General features: G+C 33.3%; 1 protein-coding gene across 2 annotated transcripts; it reads left to right on the forward strand.

Annotated features, from left to right (window-relative positions):
- Positions 1 to 5,927: 5,927 nt before the first annotated feature.
- Positions 5,928 to 17,868, forward strand: LOC107873001 (probable L-ascorbate peroxidase 6, chloroplastic/mitochondrial). Of its 2 annotated transcripts, none has more exons than XM_016719691.2 (12): positions 5,928 to 6,306; positions 6,403 to 6,546; positions 7,599 to 7,719; positions 7,793 to 7,893; positions 7,972 to 8,059; positions 10,431 to 10,498; positions 10,578 to 10,664; positions 16,450 to 16,524; positions 16,618 to 16,695; positions 16,775 to 16,879; positions 17,214 to 17,275; positions 17,415 to 17,868. In XM_016719691.2, the coding sequence occupies exons 1-11, from the start codon at positions 6,151 to 6,153 to the stop codon at positions 17,226 to 17,228; spliced, it is 1,038 nt and encodes a 345-aa protein (XP_016575177.2). In that variant the 5' UTR covers positions 5,928 to 6,150; the 3' UTR covers positions 17,229 to 17,275; positions 17,415 to 17,868. The 2 variants fall into 2 exon arrangements, 1 of the variants encoding a protein (XP_016575177.2); XR_001675059.2 differs by having other exon boundaries at positions 5,929 to 6,306; positions 17,214 to 17,280.
- Positions 17,869 to 23,285: the final 5,417 nt, after the last annotated feature.

A 23,285-nucleotide genomic window follows, 5' to 3' on the forward strand; every position in this document is an offset into this window, starting at 1 on the left:
CTTAGCTAATAAAGTTTCTTTCTTCTAGGCATGCATTGTTTTGTATAGTTCATGACGCCTTTTTTTATCATCATGTATTTTTTTAAAAATATGAATGTATTTGCTTAGTTTTATCTGACATTGTAACATTTATTTCTCAATAGTATGGTGTATGAGCAGATATGTTTAAAATATAAGGTAATGTATAAGAAAGCACATAATCAAAATATCAATTTGGCAGCGGGAGTAATACCTGATAAGCGGAGAACTGCACAAAGGCTCCAACAAAGAGCTATCACAACAAATTGAAAGCATAAACAGGACAACGCGAGTAAAATCGCAGAGCAACACGTAGTAAAAGTTCAACAAGAAATAGAAATCCCAAAAGTTGGAGGGAAATGAGCAAATGTAGATTTCTCACGGTCCAAGTTTAAAAGAAATTATCAAGTATTCCATCAGCTTTCTGAGGAAATTATTTGTCGTTTACACTAACCTTTGTTTATTTGTTACATTTACACACTAAGCTAAGCACATATGTCAAAATATGGGCGGACCTACACATAAATTTTCAGTGCTCCGGCATCCACTAAACTCAGCGCGGAATAGGTATAATTATATAAAAAATATATGAAAATGGGTATAAATTATATAAAAGCACCCACTAAACAAGAAATTGATTAGGTGCACTGACATTTAGGTTTATCTTAAGGCTCTCCATTGGTAGGTGTGGTCGGGTTCAAACCTAATTGAGGTAATTTTTTATTATTTTTATCTCGTATATGCGGAAGAAAGGTCAATTCCGATACACAACATAAATCTAACACACAAAAATTATACTATTTCTTCAAAACATTCAATGGAAATCAACAAACATAGTAGTAGGAAACGCTAGCCTCAATGGACCCAAAGCACAACCCAAAATTTCCAAATAGATCAATTCATACGATAATATTTCTAATGTTACCACCAGGTAATGACCGGTTTACTTTATACACTCCAATACATGCAACAACAACAACTACTACTACATGTAAATACTCAAGAAAGCAACAAACATAGCAGTAGGGAGCGCTACCCCCGAATGGACCCGGAGCGTAGCCCAAAATTTCCAAACAACTCAATTCTTTTGTAGCACAAACGGTAATTTCAGTAACGAGAGAAAACCTCAATTACTTAAAAATAACACTAACCCTAATTTACAAACCCACCATCATAATTATCCAAAAAAGGTCAGAGACGCCGACAAAACGAAACCCAACAACAAAACTGAACAAAGAAAAAGATCAACCATATTGAAATACTGCAGTTTCTACCGCCATCAAAATTCAACATCAAAAATTAATTAGCAGTAGCCTTTGTCAGTTTTTTCCTCTCTCTACAATGAATCACAAATTTTGTATCGATCGATTTAAACTTACTACAACCCATCTCAACAACAAACACTAAATCAAGAATATCCAGATAATCACCAAGCGATATAGCCCCTAATTAAGCTCACATAAAAAGTCCCATTTCTGAAAATAAGGCAACTTCGTTACAATAAAAATGTTGTACAATAAAGAAATCGGAGAGGAAGATACCTGGCAGAGAGCAGAGAGAGCAAAGATAACTGTGTTTTTGCTTTGTCAATTGTTATCCTTAAATATCATTATTTTTAACAAAGCTGAGAAAGACAGAGACAACAACACGTATTTGATGCCGTACGTGGAATTAAGCCGTGAAAACTCATCAGCATATGATGTAAAATTATGAATTATCCCGAGATAAATTACTTTGGACCATAAGCACATATGTCAAAATCCCCCTCTTATCTAATGTACTAGTGGTGTAGAGCCCGTGCAATGATTTGTCAATTTTCGTTGTTATCAATTTTTGACGCTCTGGTTTGCTCTGGTTAAAGTCAAATGCATAGCATGAATTAAAGTGGACAAAAATCTTACATAACTCGCTACAATTCTTTTTTGCAATATTCAATGTACACATAGGGGATTTAGCAGAAACGTGATCATAAGAGAAAACCTGGCATTGCCATATGCTTGATTCCTTCTATGTGTAGTTTTTCTTTACTACAAATGTTTTTACTATAGCTTTTTGAATTTTGGTTCAATGTGATGTGAAATCTGACGTTCAAAGTGGTTGTCGGTCTTCACTGTAAATCTAGTCAACATTGGTGTATTTGTTGCTATTGGGTGGCCCCTGGTGGTTACCTCGTAGGAGTTCCAGAAGGTTAAGGGTGGGCAAAGCAGCAAATCGAAATAGTTTTCCTCTGCTTCTTAAGTTATAATTTAAAAACATTATTGTCTGCATAAAATTGTCATTGGAATTAAGATTCAGAACTATAGCATACATGAGTTCTCGATAGGTGATAAGAGAATAAATAGCAACTTGAAAACTGAAAAGAAAAAAGAGCCAGATTTTTCTTACAATTGCAGATCAATAAAACTTTGAAAATAAAATATCTATTTTCCGCATATGCAGACAACTTTCTCTTAGGGAAACATATATTAACATTATTTACTGAGTTGTCAAAATAATATCTTAGCAGAGAAAGCAATAAGACAACTATGATATGAGAACAAGACATAGCGAGAATATAGAAAAAGAGAAACTGTAAACTCATTAATGTGCTAACCTTTGCAATTAAATGGACAGAAAGAAAGATATTACTTTTCCCTTCGGCAGCCAGAACTTAATGGGAAGTTCAAAGAGGTTGTAATGAACTTGATGACTAACATATTTTGAGGATCCTATCTAGGCATTCACACAAGCCTATTACAATCACAAACACAAGTTCAGAGTAGATTTTTTAAAAAAAAGAGTACCTTCTTGACAGGAAGACTTTCTAGTGGTAATGTTAAGGACCTTTGTGGGCATTCGCACAGGTTCCTTGACCCTGAGTCTCTTATCCTTAGCACCACAGACCTAATCCACACATGCTATAAATGAAAACATGAAATTTTAATGGAAATGGTATTACTACAAATTTCTTACATATACCTTCAGATTGATCACAACAACCCAATTAGCCGGGGCCGAAAGTTGCTCATTGATGCAGGCTATAGACTTCAACAGGTGCTTTAGTACTGTGACTTTGGATATCTAAAACTTAACTTCTGATTCTCGTGAAGGAGTTCTATTGTAATCTTCCAGCTACAACCAAGGGAACAGTAAGGAATAATTGAACAACCAAATCCATGTTCAGGCTGATGACCACAACTTTATTCGCAGGTTTTGAAGTTTTATTCTCTATTATCCAAGTCATTAACTTAAAAGAATGAAGAATCACCTAAGAAATATAAAAAAATTATTAGTGCACACCTTGACTTAAGAAATCTGCTAGTAAAATTAAATAAGATAAAAATGAATTTCAGTACCGTGTTATCTGCATGACCATCATCATGGTGAAGAGACAGTCCTATTTACAATATAAACAAATGTCTCCACTAACTCTTCTTGAATATTTTAACAATATTATTTTTGTATGTACAGTTGCTTCCTCTATGTCCATTGGAGATGGTGTCCTTAGAGGTAGAGTGATGCATATTGTATCAAATCGGCTTCTATTTTCTTCTCAAATGAATTCTCCAAAGCTCTTTAATATTGCCTGAAGAACAATGGCAATGTAATTTGTTGATTCACATAGCCATCGAAAAATGATCATTCATATTCCTTGTTAGGAGAGGTGGCTGAAAAGAAAGTACCACAAAAATAAATTAGTACCCACTGGTGACATCTCAGTCAAATTGATACAATTCTAGAGTTCAATCTGAAAATTTAGGTAGATGTGACACACTTGAGCCATTCTAGCCTAGTATCATGTTTCAGGAAAAACTTGACCAGCTGCACATTGTATAACAGTATCCTGCTAAGTAATTATTGAGACAGGGGCATGATCATTCATAGCGGCAAGGAATGTCTTGAATATCCAGACAAATGTAGTCTCAGACTCATAAAAAAGAAATGTACAACCAAACAAAATTGTCTGAGCATGATGATTTACTCCTGTGAGCAGAGCAAATGCTAACTCGGTACATCATGTGCAGTATAACATCACCAAAATTAGTACATGCATTTATCGACGTTGCATCAGTCCAAATACATTAGCTATAAGCATATTTTATGACTTTCTTTGGTAGGAGTACTCATGGAAGAGTGAACACCATGTTCATTAGTTGTCATGTAGCAGTGGTTCACTGCAGCAAGCTTATTTTGCTCGTAAGAATATGTTGATGTTTTGATCTTTTTCCTTTTAATTGATGTTCTAATAGCATCAGATGCTTTGTTTTATTCCCTTTCCTAGCTCTGTTGCTATATCTTTTGCAAGTACAGAATTCAAAAAGTAATTTATTTAGTATCCATAGATTTACATAACACGCATTATAAATACAAAAAGCTCATGTAAAACAATAGTAGTATTATAAGCACAAATAAAAGAATTACTCTATCTTAAGAGAAGAGTACATAATCACTTGTGGATTTTGTAAGACTAAAGCGGGGTGTTGTGATTTTCTATGTTTTTTTTTTACAAACTGACAAAGTTGTCACCTACAATACAAACAACAACGATTATATCATCGCACAGTCTTCAACAAAAATAAACAACTGAATGCACATACCTTGAAAAAATTTGTATTGGCGAATGATAATTTCTTGAAATTTCAAATCTTGTGCGTGGAGCTTCCTTTGTGATGTCTTGATTAGAATTTATATAGTACACCAAAGCCACACTTGGTTATATCTAAGAATAACCCTACTCTTTGATCGACGTGTTATACTTTTCATATCTATGGAAAGGAAAAACTAAGAAAGGATTCTAAATAATCATCTAATTGCATTTAAGATGCAACACTTGACAGATATAATGTCACTTAATGTTGAATTGTAAGCTGCAGTTGAAACAAGTAATAGCTTCTCGGCGTATTTATTAAAATGAAACATTAAGTTTCTGTAATCGTAATTTCTCATTTTAATCATCGGATTGTAGGAAGAAGTAGATCATAAGAATGGTTTTTGACCATGAAATTCATTTGATTTTCGAATTAACCAACTCAAGCTTGCTTAGTACTTCCATCAAACACTTCACCTGCGACCTCAACTCATTCATACCATTCATCCCTTAGCACCCAAAATTTAATTATGTACGAATTAAATTGGAGGGCAAATGAAAATCACGCAAATACATTACCATTAAAGCTATACTTGACTAAATGTATGACCTAAGTGCAATCAACAAAACACAACTGAAGATACAAAATAAAAGCAAAATCCATCAACCAAATGGAAATAGTAAAGTACAAATTGAAACTATCCATGGTGAAATGCAAAATTGCGTGACGATATCGAAGAAGTTGATGAGCTAAACCATCAATTTAGTTTTTAATCAACGTGAACTTGATGATAACGAAAAAGTATCCATTTATAGCCATGGATGAAATTGACCGAAGCAAGAGAAAGATCATATACAGCTACAATCAACATGTGGTCGGTAGAAATTGACACATCTTACCAAACAGGAAAAGACGATAATGCCCCTCCCCGATGAAGCAGGCGTGTTGACGGGAAGGAGCTTGCTTAATCCCTCAACTCTCTCTTATATAATAAGAGAACATCGTGTTCATCTAAAAGGTTTGACAAAATGAACTTATTACTCCCTCCATCCCATTTTACCTATCTCAAATTGGAATGACACGACTATTAAGAAAAATAATAAATAACATATCTAGTTTATTATAGTACCTCTATTGAATAATGTTTATATTTTAATTTAAAGAAAAAAGTAATTAATGTAAAGAATAAAATATGAAAAAAAAAATTGTCTTGTCTTAATAAGTAAAAAAAATAAGTAAAATGGGACATCAGATTTAAAAAATTTGGAATAGATAAAATGAGACGGAGGGAGTAAATTTTATTGATAATACTAAAAAGCTGATGCATGAAATAAATCACATAAGTATTTTATCTTTTTAAAAATTTGCAACGGGAGTGTCATTTCAACATTGTAGTAGCATTTGCGAACTTCCTGAAGGTTGGATAGATAGGTGGTCCAATAGAAGCAAGCCACACTATTGCCACACTCACTCCCCACTACACAAATATAAAATAGGAATAGTCGGAAACGCAACCATTGGCTCTTCCATTTTCTCACTTCACCAACCCCAACATTCTTCTTCAATGGCTTCTCTCACCGGCGCCGCCTCTCGTCTCTTCCTTGCCGCCAGAACTACCGGCTCCACCACTACTACCAGACTCTATTTCTCCTCCTCTTATGTATCTCCTCTTAAATGCCCCAAATCATCTCCTCTTTTATCCCACGTATTTCGATACCAGGTTATTCAATACTTCCTTCCCTTTTCATTATGCATTTTCAATTGTCGTGTTTATTTATTTGGAATACCTTTTATTGACTTTTTCCTATTTTTGTAGAAACAATCATTGGTTCGAGTATCGAGTGGAAGTTTCAGTACTGTAGCATCACCGAAATGTGCTGCCTCTGATCCTGATCAGTTGAAAAGTGCGAGAGAGGACATCAAAGAGCTACTGAAGACTAAGTTTTGTCATCCTATTTTGGTAATATCTCCTTCCAGGTTGATCTATTTTTGGTAGTTGACCAGAGAACTTTCAGTATGAATAAATTTGTAAGTGAATGAACTTGAATACATTACCTGTAAACTAATGAACTTGCTTATTTTCATCGACATTGCGTGGATTGTTTTAATGGCAATACCTAGGGAACAATAAAACTTTCAAGAGCTGTTATTGACACAAAACATGAAACACAGACTCAGAATACTCGATTAGGTGTCAGCTAATTTTTGGCTTTGATTGAGCTAAAGTGAGATGTCTTCTGCTCAAATCTATGGTACTTATATTATTTAGTGATGTTTTATATCCTTCATTACTAAAGAGGAGGGAGTGGAACGAGTAAGAAGTGAACAAAGTTACATCAGCTACATTGCAGCACGTTAATACTAATGTAAAAATAGTTCTAACTGTCTGCTTTGTATGTGAAATTAAATATCCTTGTAGTTACTACGAAGCTTGGGTGAGTGCTTCGACCAAATGAAACTTTGCCATCATTATATACTACTTCTAAGTCCTTTGAGATTGCTTAAGGGAAAGGCAGGACACCGCGCTTATTAAAAAGAAAAAAAAAGGTGGGCCGGGGGGGGGGGGGCGCAGTATGAAGAAATGCTTTACAGATCTCCTTTCAGTTTGGTTTGCAAAGTGATAATTGTATATTGAATTTCCTCTTTTATGCCAGCACAATGATAACATGAGTGGTTTGGTCCGTAAACTATAGAATTTTGTTTTGTGTTGTACTCATTTAGTAATATATTTGGTGGCCTCTCTGTAACTTCTATATCATGTTCTAATACATGGTCAGTTTTCTTGAATTCTCGCTTTATCTGTCACTTTTATTTTGAGCTGCTGAGGGACCCTCAATATCTGCCGATCTCTTTGTATGACACTCCAAAGAATGATGCCCTCTATTATGACATTAGCTATTCATTGTATTGCGTTTGGCTAAAATAGAGGAGCTCATTTCAAGTTTAACTATACTTACCAACGCCACTGTGGAGAAATCAAGAACGCAGTTTAACACTTCTAAATGGTTCCAGGTTCGTTTGGGCTGGCATGATGCTGGTACTTACAACAAGAATATTGAGGAATGGCCACAAAGGGGTGGAGCTAATGGAAGCTTAAGATTCGAAGTTGAACTGAAACATGGAGCCAATGCTGGTAAGTCCTCACTCACTGCTACAAATTCTGCTGACTTTCTTTTCTTTGCGAGTCTAACAAGCTAGCAACCCAGGACTTGTAAATGCATTGAAACTTCTCCAGCCTATCAAGGACAAGTATTCTGGTGTGACTTATGCTGATTTGTTCCAGCTGGCCAGTGCAACCGCCGTTGAGGTATTTAGTTTCTTTTTCTTATGTAGTATTGACAACAAAATTAGCTTGCTCATTAATTGGCTTATTACAAAACAATAGGAGGCTGGGGGCCCTAAAATTCCCATGAAATATGGGAGGATGGATGTGTCCGGACCTGAGCAATGCCCAGAAGAAGGAAGACTTCCTGGTGAGATTTGTTATTTTACACCAATTTGAACTTTGATCTTAATTAAAAAAAGGTGCCATTGAACTTTGGAACTATACTGTCATTTTTTCATTTTTTATAAATAAGAATTCCAAGGGTGCAGTGCGTGATGGTGGGTTTATCACCAGGGTCTATAGTGACATTAGGACAACTTATGAAAGGGGAATCTAACAAGCTACAACTGTCAAATTAACTACAAGCATAATGTGTACCTTATCCCGAAAGAAACAAAAACAAGAAGCATAATATTCAAATAGCATAGCTGTAATCTCTAAGAAGACACGGTAGATTTATGATCCTTACTTCTTCTCATACTTAATTTCTGAATGCTACAAACATAGGCACTTCACTAAACACAACAACTTTTGAAGCTTCAAACATATTCACTTTACAAAATCACAAAACGTGTCACCTTGATAGAGAAATAACTTGAAATTACTATATGTTCAGTCATCATAAAAACATAGTTGCAAAAGTTCCACATTGCGTGACAGGAATTGTTCAATTCTTTTCAGATTGGGTTTTGCATACTATGGTAACACCTGAGGATTTATAGAATTTAGTTTGCTACCGTGCTAAATGGATTCCTTGACGTAAATTTACTTTATACAATAGCTTTAACATATTAGTCTTTGTATCTGTAATATTTACTTGACACAAACTTGTGTTATTGGAGAAGAAAAAACTTCATATCAAACATATAAATACAATAAAGAATAACTACGAAGGAGCAGTTACAAGTGTGAAGAGGCTTTTTTTTTTGTTTGGGGGGTACAGAGGATTTTCTCATAATCACGGATTTGCACTTTGATATCGTACTTGTTTACCCTCATTATGGTTGGCATACAAGATGAGATTCCTTAGTATATGCTATTTGTGGATGACATTGTGTTTATTGACTAAACTATTGAGAGTGTCAACTGCCAACCAAAAGGTTGCACTATGGAGAAACACTTAAGAAAATAACACCTTGAGGATAAGTAGAAGTCAGGGTGTATGCACTGCACGTTTAAGTCAGGGTGTATGCACTGCACGTTTAGCCAGCATAAGAGTGAGCAAACTTGAGGTGAGATTAGAAGACACTTTGGTGTCTAAATGCTGACAATTCAGCTGTCTTCGATGAATGTTTAGAATGGTATGATAAATAAAGATATAGTGCATATAAATAAAAGTAGGTGGTTGAAATGGAAGAGTGTTTTAAGATTGGATGATACCTATAAAAGTGAAAGAAATTTTTTATGCTCCCTCTATTCTTAATATATGTGGCTGTAATTGATTGAGCACAACGTTTAGAAATGAAAGAAATACTTCTGGAATGTGTTGTCTAAGAGATGCCAAAGACATTTATGACTATATAATCATGTCATTAAGGTAGAGAAATTTAAAGTTCATCTTTTTCTAAATATTAAGGTGTATCATTCTTTTTAGGACAGAATAAAAAAGAAATGTGCCACAAAAAATGGGACTGGGGGTAGTATAGTTAGAAGACCAAATAGAGCGAAAGTTTGGCCTCTTAAGTCCAATATATCACAAAGTGAGTGTTGCAAAATAGCAATTCTCAGATAGATGTGTTCTGGACCAAGTTAGATGAAATCACAAAGGATCACATTCAAGTAGCACACCGACGAGAGAAGATTATTTAATATAGTTTGATCATGTGCTATGTGGACATTCAAATGCACTGGTTTATAGGTGTGAACCATGATAATCGAAGATATAAAAATTGGACAGAATAGACCTAACATAAGATGAAAGAGAGTCGTTACAGAAGACTGTCAATTCTCGGACTTCATGCATATTTAGCAAAATCTAGGATAAGTGGAAGCAAAAGATCACTTTGGGCAACAGTGACTAGTTGGGATTAAGGTTTAGTCATGATGCTATGCTTACATCGGGCCTAGAGTTGGTAGGATCATTTTAAATTTGTCAAGAAATTCAAAACCTCTAGTGTTAGATAAAACCAAATTAGTGAATGTTGGATGAAATGGTTCCACATAGAGTCAATTGGTTAGTAAGAATTCAAATGCCAACCTCATGTGTAGATGTACAAGCCTGTGGTTGTTGGATGATATATGGGTTAAGATATTTTGGTGTCATTTGTGTAGAAGTTACAACTTTCTTTTCCAGCATGTTTTATTTCTTCTGCTTTTTCACGTCATTCTTAATGCTTTGATCCAAGTGCAGTTGCAGTTTCTTATATGATTAGATGGCCCGTTACTATGACTTTGCTCTTGCCTTCACCCTTAATATTTCAGAGCGTCAGCCTTGTGCTTTTAATATTAACAATATCTTATAACAAGGAGCAAGTCTCCCTTTTATTTTGTATTTGCAACTTACTCAGTTTTGATCATAGATGCTGGTCCCCCTTCTCCTGCTGCTCATTTGCGTGATGTCTTCTACAGGATGGGATTAAATGATAAGGTAATATATGTTCATAGATTCATTTCCTTGGTGATTTAACGTTCCTCCTGCAGTATGTTAGTCAGATTTTGGTTTTCAGGAAATTGTTGCACTTTCTGGGGCTCACACTTTGGGGAGATCAAGACCTGAACGTAGTGGTTGGGGAAAGCCAGAAACAAAATATACGGTATCAGTCCTTTAACCTGATGTTTGTATTAGTCATCAACTAATTGAAGCTTGAGGCATTATTTTTGAGAAAATATATGTTTTGCCTTAAGGGTGTATTCCGTATGGAGGAAAATATTTTTCAAGAAAATAAGGGGTTTTTTAATTTATTTTCTTGTGTTCAATTGAAAACAAAAAATATTAACTTAAAAGTATTTGTGTATGATCTAAACAAACATTATGAGATGTAGGGGTGAAGTAGGGGTATGGGTTGGTGGGGATGGGATCTATAGGGCTAGGGTTGAAGATAAGTTTGTTGGAGAATGGGGAGAACACAATCAATATGGAATGACTTTTGTGGAAATTGTTTTCCCTGCCTGCAACTAAGGATGCCATTTTCCTCATTTTAAGGAACTTATTTTTCTGGTGAACGTGTTGTTCGAAAACATTGACAACCGAACATGAAAAAATCGAAACCCATTTTTTAAGAAATGTTTTCCTAACGCACCCTAAATCTTTAACTTTTTTTTTTTTGATGTTTTTCTTGTCTAGAAATAGTTAGCTAACTTTTAAATTTATAGTTATTGACAAAAGAAAAATAAGAAAATCAATAGATTAGGACCAATAAGAGCTTGTCACTTGAATTATTATTTCCTATCCAATTCAAAGTATATTCCATGAATTGGATAAGAATATTTCAGTTTTTATCCCCAACTATTTATTCTTATCCAATACATGAAATCTTTTAGGGATTGTCCACTAAAAGAGAGGGTACACAATTTAGGACTAAACCTAGACAATATAAACTAAGAGAGGAAATAACAAAAGGGAGCCCAAGGAACACACAGCGACCATGACCACGGCCACACGGCTCAAAACTATACCATATTGTATAAAGTCTAAAAGTGCATTAAACTTTAGTTGTCTCAATACACATCTGAAAATTAAGATGTTGTATTAAGTTATGAATGCTAAATATTTAGGACTATTTGTTTTTTCAACATCTGAATCTATAAAATTTGTCTTTTATTTAAAAATTAACCAAAATAAAGTATACTAACTTAATCTAATACTACTACTACTACAATAAGATACTCAATGTAATCTCTCAGGTGGGATCTGGAAGGGTAGGATATATGTAGACCTTGCCCCACCTCTGTGGAGTAAAGAACCTATCTTCAATTGACCTTCGGCTCAAAAGAAAAATTAATCTATGCTATATCAATAAAATATTTTTAAAAGGTCATATGACGGTTGGTTGCGGTGATGACACTAGTAGTGGTAGTTGTGTGTGCCAATTGGGGATGATGTTGGCTAATGATAGTGTTGTGTATAGAGCTAGTAGTGATTGAGGTGGAGAGTAGTGGTTGTTGGTTTTCATTGGTGGCAGTAGATGATGGTTATGGTGGATGATATTGATAGCTAATGATGGTGATGAATGATGATGGTGGTTGGTGGTGATGAGGGTAGGGTAAATGATGGTTAGTTGTGGTGATAAGTAATTGTAGTGATTCATGGTTATGGGTGGTGGTAGTTGATAATGATGACCGGCAGCGACAGTAGTTGGTAATGATGGGCAATCATTGTAGCGGTGAATTGGTGAATTGTCATCGTTATAGAAACTTTTGAATAGACATTTTAATAATATTAAGACTACGTTATAGATCTTAATCTTTCAAATCTATTGATGGCACATTAAGTGGTTGTAGAATACACAAAAAAACGCACTTCATGTTTAAAGATCTGGAAGATTAAGATTCAGACCTAAAAAACTAACATACTTAGAACTCGTTTGGATTAGTTGATAAGCTTCAACTGTTGAAAAACATTTTTTGTACTTAAATTGATTTTATAAATAAGCAATTACTTTTTCTGATAGAGTGTTGAAACTTTTCATAATTTGATGTGTTGGGTAAAAAAGTGTTGTTAAGCATTCTTTTGTTAGAATGACTAGAAAACCCTTTAAAATTTTGCAAAAAATTATAAATTTAAAAGTCTCCTTATGAAGAAAAAAGAGGAATGACGTATTCAAAGTAAAGAAGAACTGAAAGATATAGAATTAAGAAAGCGTAATAAGGATAAAATAGTAAAATATTTGGTCAAATCCAAAGCGTTTGTTAGCTAAAAAGTTAGGACTGTGCATATTTTGGTTTAAACCGAAAAATCGAACCGAAATTTAATTTTGGTTTTGTTTTTGGTTTTTTGGATTGGTTTCGGTTTCAAATTTTAGAAATTTGGTTAAACGGTTTGGTTTTTAGATTTACAAAAAAAGAATTCAGATAAACCGAAAAATCGAAATTATATAAATATTATATTATAAAATATATAATTTAATATATATGTAAATATACTAAAAATATAATATAATCTGATATAACATATAAATATATAAATTATAATCATTTAGTAACCCTAAATCCTAATATACTGCTTTGCTTTAGACCCTAACATTAATGTGAAGGTTGCAGCAGTGCTCAACCATCCTCAGTTCGTCAATTCATTTGAAATTTCAACATCGTCAACGACAGTCGTTTGCTCAATTCGTCCCTGCCGTCGGCAGTCATTGCCGAGTGCGGCCACTGCCGTCACGCCTACGACGATGACTCAGTGAGGTCGATATTTATGGTTATTTCATGCATGTTGAATTAATTATATTTGGGAATGAAAATTAGGTTTGGAGAAAAGATTATTTTTCTAGAAAAATCACCAATTTTAAATGCTCACTACTTTAATCTTTAAATCGAAATAAAAATTCGAAATAACCGAACCAAATTTGTAAAAATTGAACCAAACTGAAATAATTTTGGTTTGGTTAAGATTTTCATTTTCGTCAATCGGAAAATCGAAAAATCGAACCGATATTCAATAATCAAGCCGAACAAACTGAATGTCCACCCCTATAAAAAGTCATAAATTGGGATGACCAACTTATGACTTTTGGCTGATTTGGGTTTGTAAGTTTTTTGGTGTTTACCAAACACAAAAATAAGCTAGAAAGTGTTATAAATTGACCAGCTTATAAGTTAAGCCGACCACCCTCTTAGCTTATAAGTTGGTCCAATTGGCGTATAAGCACTTTTTAACTTATTTACGCGTTTGAAGTGCTTATAAGCTAAAATCAACCAAAAGTCATAAGTTGGTAATCTCCAACTTATGGCTTTTCAGCTTATAAACACTTTTGGTTTGATCAAATATTTTATTATTATATCCTTAATATTTTTTCCAAAATAAAAATTCCTCTTCACTCCAGATCCGTCATTCCTCCTTTTATTTGCATGAAAAATATTTGAATTTATAATTTTTTATAAAACATGTAAGGATAGTTTATAGCCTGTTTGGCCAAGCTTTTAAAATCAACTTATTCTGAAAAGTGTTTTTTTTTTAAAAGTGCTTTTTCAAAAAAGTTCATTTTGCGGGAAGTAGTTTGTGTTTGACCAATAAATTTTAAAAGTAGTTTTAAGCTACAATTAGTGTTTGGCAAAGCTTTACAAAAGTGCTTTTAAGTCTATTTTTCTCTGTAGTGTTTTTTAAAAAAATGCTTTTAGGGAGAATCTACTTTTTAGCTTCTGAAAACCAACTTTTGCTACTCCCCAGAAGCACTTATTTTCTCTCAAAAGCTTGGTCAAACACCTCTTTTTAAATAATAAGCACTTTTATAGAAAAATAAGCTTGACCAAATAGGCTATTAGTCATTCTGACAAAAGAACGACATATAAGCACTTCTAAGCAAACACATTAACTTATTAACAGTTTTAACATTTTTATCCAGACATATAAACTTCTTATTAACAATTTCAACATTTCTATCCAAATTTATAGCTATTTAATAAGATCAGTTATCTACCAAAAAAAAACAAAAATAAGATCAGTTTAAGTGCTTATCAATTATTTACAATCAGCTAGGGGCTCTTCATAACTGGGATCTGTATGATTAAGACTAAGGTCTTGAGTGCAAAAATATAAGGCCTTAGTTTATTTATTGTCTAGGTTTAGGTCTTTGTGTGTCCTCGTTTTGTTGATAATTCCCAAAAAACCGTATGTAATTGGGTAAGAATAAATGGCTTGGGAAGAAGGATTGGAATATTCTTATCCAAACTGGTCTTTTGATTTTCTTATTTTCCTTTTCTTAATAACTAAAAATGCTATTTTCAACGAAACAATCTCTGTCCCTCAAAGTTAGGGGTAATGTCTGCGTACATCCTAGCCTCCCAAAGCCCACTTGTTGGATCCTAGCCTCTCGGAGCCCACTTGTAGGATTACATTAGACATCTTTTTTTCTTTCTGAGACCTTTTTTAAACCCCTCCCTTGGAGCTCCCACCTCTTTGCTTCCTTGATGACTCGACTCACAACTTCAAGGCTGGAAGTGAGGGGTGCTTACCATCTGTGCAACTCCCTCTTGTTGGATATCTGGTTGGAATAATTAAAATGTTAGCTAAGTATTTCCAGACTGAAAAATATATTATAATAGTAGGATTTTTTTTTTCCCTCTTACAAATGAAAACAAAAGTTACATCTAAAAAATGCAAGTATCTTTGAAAGTTACCGGTTTAAAACAAAAGGCAACTATTTTTTTGGTTTACAATTTTCTCAAATAAAGCCAACTAAAAAATGAAATTAAAGTTAAAAGTACCCTAGAAAGTATTTGAACACTAAAAAAGGGTAAAATTCAGGTTCGGTAAAAAATTAGTTCACACGACTCTGTCAAAATTAGTAACATCAGTAGTGACCCTAGGCTTTGATCTATGAGCTATGCTAAACATACTATTGGATGATGCTCTTATGCAGAAAATTATATTTCCTATAGTAGAATAGCAAAAAAAAATGTACATAGAATTAATTATAGGAGTATTTTTCACGAGAAATAACTGAATTTGAAATAAACTATCATCAAATAAGAAGATAAGAAAGCAGCCATACAATTCGTTGATGTATATGTTCCGTGCTATTTGAGCAAAGAGCATTGAGGTATGCAACAATGTCAAAAATTTCAAAAATTAATCATACCTAGATTTTGCAGAACGGATGTTGTCTTAATATTTTAGTTTGCTTTCTTTGAGATTCTGTAAACAAGAAATCAAATGCTGGAACGTGTATGCTCTATATTGATCTATGTAGCTCGGACTCTTCAAAAATGTCATTGGGTGGGTGTTGAATCCTTCAAAAGTAATGCATTTTTGGAGGATCCGACACGGTTGCGGCAGCATTTTTGGAAAGTCGGAGCAAATTAGCTATTGATTTCCTCGTGAAAATGATGTACCTGTGATGTCCTATCTTTCACTAATTATTGCTGCTGGGTTTTGCCTTCCTCCCTCTAATTCAACTGGTGTGATCTTCAAGAATGCGTTTTGTGATTACTAAATTGCAGAGCTTAGAAATATTGCGCATGAGCTCGAGAATCTCATTGTTCAATGTTGATTTCATCTTTAAGCACCTCCTTTTTGTCATTCTCATTCATTGGAATTTCTTTTTTGCTGGCAACAATTCAGTCTTTGGTTCTTGTTGGTTTATTTGTACAATTTAGGCACAAGTTAACTTGATTTTGAAAATCAGACTTAAATTCTTGCATAGTAGTATTCTAACACCAATGACAGTGATGTTGCTGCATTGTGTTTAACTTCTATATTTTTCTCATGTGTCTCTTTTTGACTTGATGTATTTCTCTACGCCATGGTGCTTTTGCTTCTTCAGAGATCCTGAAGGAAATCAGATATTCATGTTTTTTCCTATGTGCAATTACCAATAATGAAAGCTGATTTCTGCGACATTAACGAGTTTGTTGCCTGAACTGTTCTATTTCGCATTGCAGAAAGATGGACCAGGAGCTCCAGGAGGGCAATCATGGACCGTGCAGTGGCTGAAATTTGACAATTCCTACTTTAAGGTGCTTTCTGATGATGATAATTTGTATAGAAAGTCTGAAGAAACAACATGACTTAATTTTGTCCTCGTTCTTCACCTAAAATTATTGGTATAGGATATTAAGGAGAGACGAGACAACGATCTGCTAGTTTTGCCAACGGATGCTGTTCTTTTTGAAGATCCTTCATTTAAGGTGGAGTAGCATACCACAACTTCATGAATCTGTCTTTACAACCTAAATTTGTTTCTATTGACAATATAAGTGCTTGCAGGAATATGCAGAGAAGTATGCTGTAGATCAAGACTCATTTTTCAAAGATTATGCAGAAGCACATGCTAGCCTGAGCAACCTTGGGGCTAAATTTGACCCTCCTCAGGTACGTTTGCAGTATTTTCCCATGTATACTTTCTGTTTGAGCTGTACATCCAACCCACTCTTTGACTTACAATAAAATAGATATCTCAAATGATTCCCTTTTAAATGAACTAAAATTGTTGGCTCTTGTGACTATTTGGGCTTTTTATGCATCCTTCTCCTGCTGTCTGTCTTCCATGTGCTTGTGCTCTAAAAGCTTATTTTGTGGTGGTAAGATACAGGCTTTACTTAAGCAGACATCCCCAGACCGTATACTTATCCAGCTCGCTTTTGAATATTATTTTAGTTAGCAAGTTATTGAAAGATGCTAATGTGTTTGGAATTTGCTTTTGTAGGGTTTCTCCATTTAAAATAGTTTCATCCGAGGTTAACCAGAGAAGTTTGTGGCTGCCTGCCAGTAAGGTTCATCTTGAATAGCTTATTACTTGGTCATTTATTTGATATTAGTCAATAATATCATCCACTTTTGCATTTTAATCTCTCAAGACACCAACATATACTATAAGGTTAACCATTCCTCCTCTTGGTTGCTGCAGGACTAAGTACAACTTATCATCTCTACTTCTGCCGATACTTTAAATTTAGACAAGATCAAGCCAATAATCAAAACTTGAAAGCCTAGTGGACAGAAATAAATTCAACAGCCTTCCCTATTTGATTGCAGAGAGAGCTTATGTATGCTACGAGCCAAAATATTCCAACAGAATATGAAGGTTTAGAGGGTAGGCCAGATAAGCCTCTTCTGACAAACTTTTTCTAAATATCATGATTCTAGCTGGTGTTGGCACATTTGACATCTCAGCTTGGGAGTTGAGGTATTTTTGACCGATATGATAGGAAATATGCAGTGCGTTTTCAGTTCACATTCTTGATTTATGAAAATCTTGCAATCAGTGATGATATTGTTTGGTTATGTATGTGCTACTTGAATTAAACGCGTTGAAATTCACTTAAATATGGACTGGAATGGCTGTGATTTTCTACTTTAAACCTTTGCTGCTGCTTCTGTGGCTTTTATGGTCATTTATTCTTGTCTTGTTCACTGTCCTATATATTGTCGTCAAATCTGGCATCTTTTTACGCGCCTGCTTGGATCTTCCTCGTTCCTAGTAAAACAACTGAATAAAACCCTCACTATCTACTCCTTCCATGCAACTGTAGAGACTCTTTTACTAAAGAGTTATGTTCCCTTTGCGTTTTCTTTTTTTCTTTTTTTGGTTTTAAAAAGTAGAATTTAAGAAGTCCAAAACGTTCTTAAATCACGCATTCTGTCTCTGAAGAAATGGATTTTACTGTTTATGGTAAAATGTGCATAGACCTGATGATTATTGTTCATTGTGGTAATAATAATACTGGACATGTCTTGATCCTTAATGATTACTCTTCATTAGGAACGACGCTAATCTTGCTAGAACAAGAAGAATATATATTACACTAACCAACTATGAAGTTTTCTCAATCATCAATACAATAATGACTAGTTGAGAAAGAAACAAATGTAATGTTATATCTTCTGTGGGGGAGCATTTCGAACTACGTACTAAACTGTTGAAATCCAGTATTAACAAGTCCAAACATGACGTACAAAAGCTCAATTGAAACCATTTTCCACTTCGGACCAAACATTAGATCATCATTTAATGGAAAAAAGTCCCCTTTAAGTTTTTTTTTTTAAAACCAGAATTAGAAGACTGGAAAGTTGCATTGTAAGAAAGAATGCCTCCTCACTAGGGCTAGGCATAAAATACTAAAACCCGAATTACCAAACCTAATTGAAAAATTTGGTAATTGGTATTCAGTAATTCGGTATTTAGTATGGTATTTGGGAGCAAAATTTCAATATTCGGTATTCGGGATTGGGTTTGGTGCAAGATATTAAAACCGTTTGATATTCGATAAATACCGAATATCGAATATATAGAGAGAGTCATCCCAATAGATAATAGTATTAGTCATCCCAAAGAATCTCTTGACCTTGGTTATATATTCGTAAAAAGCAACAAAAAGAATATTAAATATGGTTTCTATTAAATATACTCTTTGAAGTTTAAACGTACATTTACACATTTCCAACTTTAATATGGTATTACCAAATACCGTATCGAACCGAAGTTTAATTTATTGATTACTGAACTACCGAACCGATGTTTATAAGTATGATATGTGGTATCTATGTTCAAATACTGATTACCAAATTACCAAATTCGAACTTTGAAAATACCGAACTGAATATCGAACGTCCACCCCTACCAGGGAATCGCAGTGACCAGGCTGGAGCCTTTTGGATAAATTGCATAAATTCTCAAATATTCTTTATCATATTTACTTGTTCTCCCACTAACTTAAATTAATTACATAATGTTTCACAATAGCCTCAGATATGTTCATACATGTTATAACCATGCGGATACATACTGCAACACTCAGATACATGCGGATACATGATGCAACCCCCCCCCCCCCCCCCCTCAAATATATGTGAATGCATGTGACTAAACCCGAAAAAATGCAAGTATTTCAAATTGAACCATGTATTTGAATACTTTAATTGTGTATCCAGATGTCATACAATGTATTAATCTACAATGTATTCACGACTATACAATGTATTCGTATCATTTTCTAATATAATATTATGTAGTAACGAAAAATTATGAGAAAGGGAGTCATTAACTCCTATTATTTGTGGGATTTATGATGTTTACCCTTACCTTGTGCATATGAAATCAAAAGGCTTTCAAATAACATTAAAAAGAAGCTTGTAGCTCAGAAAAGTGTAAGATGAACCGGAGTCGCAAATATTAAGCGGTTGGAATGACGCTCCCTCCGTTCATTTGCACATGTCCACAATAAATTTTATACGTCATTTAAGAAATAATAAATAAAGTGCATATTTTATGATGATACACACATCAATTGGCATGCTTCAATTTTTGCGTAGATTGTTGCTAAAATAAAACAAAAGATTTGATGTTCCGGGAGCCTCATTTTCAATCGGATGCCGTTATGAGTTTCTTTTTGCACATTTGGATGTGATCTAATATGATACGATTTGAAATTATGAGATTTTAAGTTTAAATTTTAATAGAAACAAAAATATGAAAAGATGATTTTCCTTTTTAATTATATGTCAAAATTTGTTGGATAGAGTTGATCAATATTTATGCTAGTAAGAAATAACACGTACTCATAAAATTAATTGAGGACACTAAATTCACTCCCTGTATTTCCTTGAATTGTAATAATGTTAGTATCAATATCCTGAATTGTTTTGTCATGTCGGGGCCATACCTCAACCTATCCTTTTATGTTTTGTCCATGCATGGTTGGATGATCCTATAAATCCATGTTGGAACAGGTTTTATCCTGTATGGTCTATGGATAACTCTTCATTCTATGTAATTATTTCTTCTCTTTGTGCTTGATGTTTTGGTCAGAGGCGGACCCACATGTATAGGTGGGCGTACGTGCACCCGTTAATGTTAAAAAAAATTATATGTATATATATGTGTATATATCTTGAAAAATTAAAATATATATAATAGTGCACTCAAAAAAAAATAAAAGAAGAAGAAGAAGTGCACCTTGGTGCGCTGGTTGGAGCCAGCGCTTCCCCCATACGACTAGGGATATCAATCCTGTAGCAGCACAATATTTTTTCTTTTATTTTCAGTACTTCAGAGTTTACTAAATTTATAACATTTTCAGTGCTTCAGAGTTTAGAGTTTACTAAATTTATAACATTTTCAGTGCTTCAGAGTTTACTAAATTTATAACATAAAAATTGCTGCAGTGGGGAGATTTGAACCCGCAATCATTTTGTATGATAAACCCACCTTAACCATTAAGCTATTGAAAAATGTTAAAAGTCAACATATTAGTTGAACTTCATATTTTAAGAAAGTAAAGTTATTTGCTTAGAACTCATATTTATTTTATGTATTTATTTTTTCAGTACTGTTCATGTATTGGCGACCAATCGAATATGATAATATCCCTTAAACGCTACTGAAAGTTTTGCATAGGTCTATGTTAAGATAATATTAGTGCACCACAGTATTATCAAAAGTAAAAAGCGCAAAAAAAGATTCAGGGTCTATTGTGTTTAAGCACAAAGTACAAATAAAGCATGAGATTTAACGAAAAAAGACATAAAGGAAGAAAAATATAAATAAATGTTTAGTCCAAGACTAATAATATAAGCATGAATGACAAATATATGAACAAAGAAATTGATATTTTTTTTATAAAGTGAAATATCATTGCTTAGTGTTTGTCTCTTCAAAATGCCTCATTGACAAGGAAAAGCATGTCTTAAAAAATAGAACTCAAACTGCACATTAAGTAAGGCGAGAGCTCAACACATTTTGAATCTTGCTTCAGGGCTTATGTGCGCCTTTGACAACAGTGGTGCACCCACAGACTTCAAATCCTGGGTTCGCCTCTGATTTTGGTACAGATAATCTAATACATCAAATTTTACGGGCATCACTTTATTGTTTCCACTCAATATTTGATATTGATATTATTAAGTTTTCGATTAGTTCATATTTATATTACACGAGGTTCATTAAAAAAGAGAAGGACCCTTTATCGTGATTTTTTCGTACTTAAGGTATGAATTCGAAGTTTTTGGTAAGAGTAGAAAATCTTGTTAAGATATATCAATTTTAAAAGTTATTTATTAAAAGAATTTAATAGCTTTGTGTCAAGACTTATATTTATATTTAAAAAAATTGTTTAATGATGATTAATACCAAACTTAATAAACAAAAAAGATTGTTATTCTAAAAATCATAAATTAAACATCTTGATTTCGCCTTTGAAATTAATGCATCACGTTGATTTTCTGTGATAAAGGTGGTTCGTTGGCATTGGTAGAGTGGTGGTTTGTTTGTAGGGGCATGTCTTTGTCTCTGGTCAATCTTACTCTATTCATTCCAAAATTATTAAATTATTAAAATAAACATACATCTTGAGAAAAAAAGATAAAGATATAAATTAGTCATATTTTTTTTATTTTTATCATTTTCAAATTCTAAAACATTAGTGATGATCACTGAAACTCATCCTTGAAAATTTAATTAAAGAAAGGTAAAATTAGAAAAAATTCCCAGCATCTATCTTGAATAATGAACAATTCAATTATTTTGAATACTAAAAAATGCTACAACAATTTAATTATTTTGAAACGAAAGAAGTAATATATTAAAGCCTTCTACTCTAAAATAAAATATACTCAAAAGTTTCTTTTTCTTTTCTTGGATTGAAGATTTTTAGTATTAATATTTTAGTTATTAAATTGGCATAATTAAAAAAGAAATATCAGTAGACAAATTAGTCTAATTGTACAAACTTTACAGGTGTAATAAGAACTTGATATAACAATTTTCAACACGATGTCAATTAATTAAAATTTTTGCTGCAATTAGAATAATTTATTTATTTTTTGAAAAAAAAATACCACTTTGCAAAAACCATTCTATACTCTTCTCTTTCATTTTTACTTATTTAATATCGTCTATGCACATCTTTAATCAGCAACAAATAGAATGAAAATTCTAACGTATGATCTTGAATATAATAAATTTAATATATTCTCTCTAATCCAAATAAAATGAAAATTTTAATGTATCATCCTTAAATATAATAAATTTAAGAGAAAATACATCATTCTACCCTTAAACTTATCCGCATAATTTACTTTAGACCCTAAACTACACGAATAATTATATGCCTCTCTTAATAACTTTGGACTGGATTAAATTCAACCTCGTAGAACTTAACTGAAGTCAAGGTTGGGTAGTGTTGGACACACGCGTTTTGATTCGTCCATGAAATTAATGATATTATATATTTAAACCCGATCCAACCCTTATTAAAATTTGACCCAACTCTTAAAACCTGATCCAACCCTTATTAAAATCCGACCCAACCCTTAAAACCCAATCCGACCCTAACAAATACTCCAAATTTCTTACTCTTACTTCTTCAGTCAAAATTGCGATTTTAGATTCTCTCTCAATTCTATTTCACCCAAAATCAGATGATCTATAACTCGGTTGTAGCTCAAACAGGTTGGTTTTAGAGTTTTTTGTCTCGTATAAATTATTTGAGTTGTTGTATTTGAATTTTAGATTTTTTTTTATTTTATAAAAATTGATTTTTCTTTTAAAGATAGTATTTTTTTTTACGGAAAATGTACAAATATACCCCCGAACTTTAATAAATGGTACAAATATATCCTTCGTTATACTTTGGGTACAAATATACCCTTGTCATTAATGAAAAAATATAAATATACCCTTATCTCTAACGGTTGTACACGTGTCACCATATTATTCGCTTGTCCTTTTTAATTTATTTTATCCCCAAATAATTAAACTCACCCTAAATTATAATCCATA

The sequence above is a fragment of the Capsicum annuum genome, chromosome 6 (genome assembly GCF_002878395.1).
Source record: "Capsicum annuum cultivar UCD-10X-F1 chromosome 6, UCD10Xv1.1, whole genome shotgun sequence".
In the NCBI taxonomy this organism is placed as follows: Eukaryota; Viridiplantae; Streptophyta; class Magnoliopsida; order Solanales; family Solanaceae; genus Capsicum; species Capsicum annuum.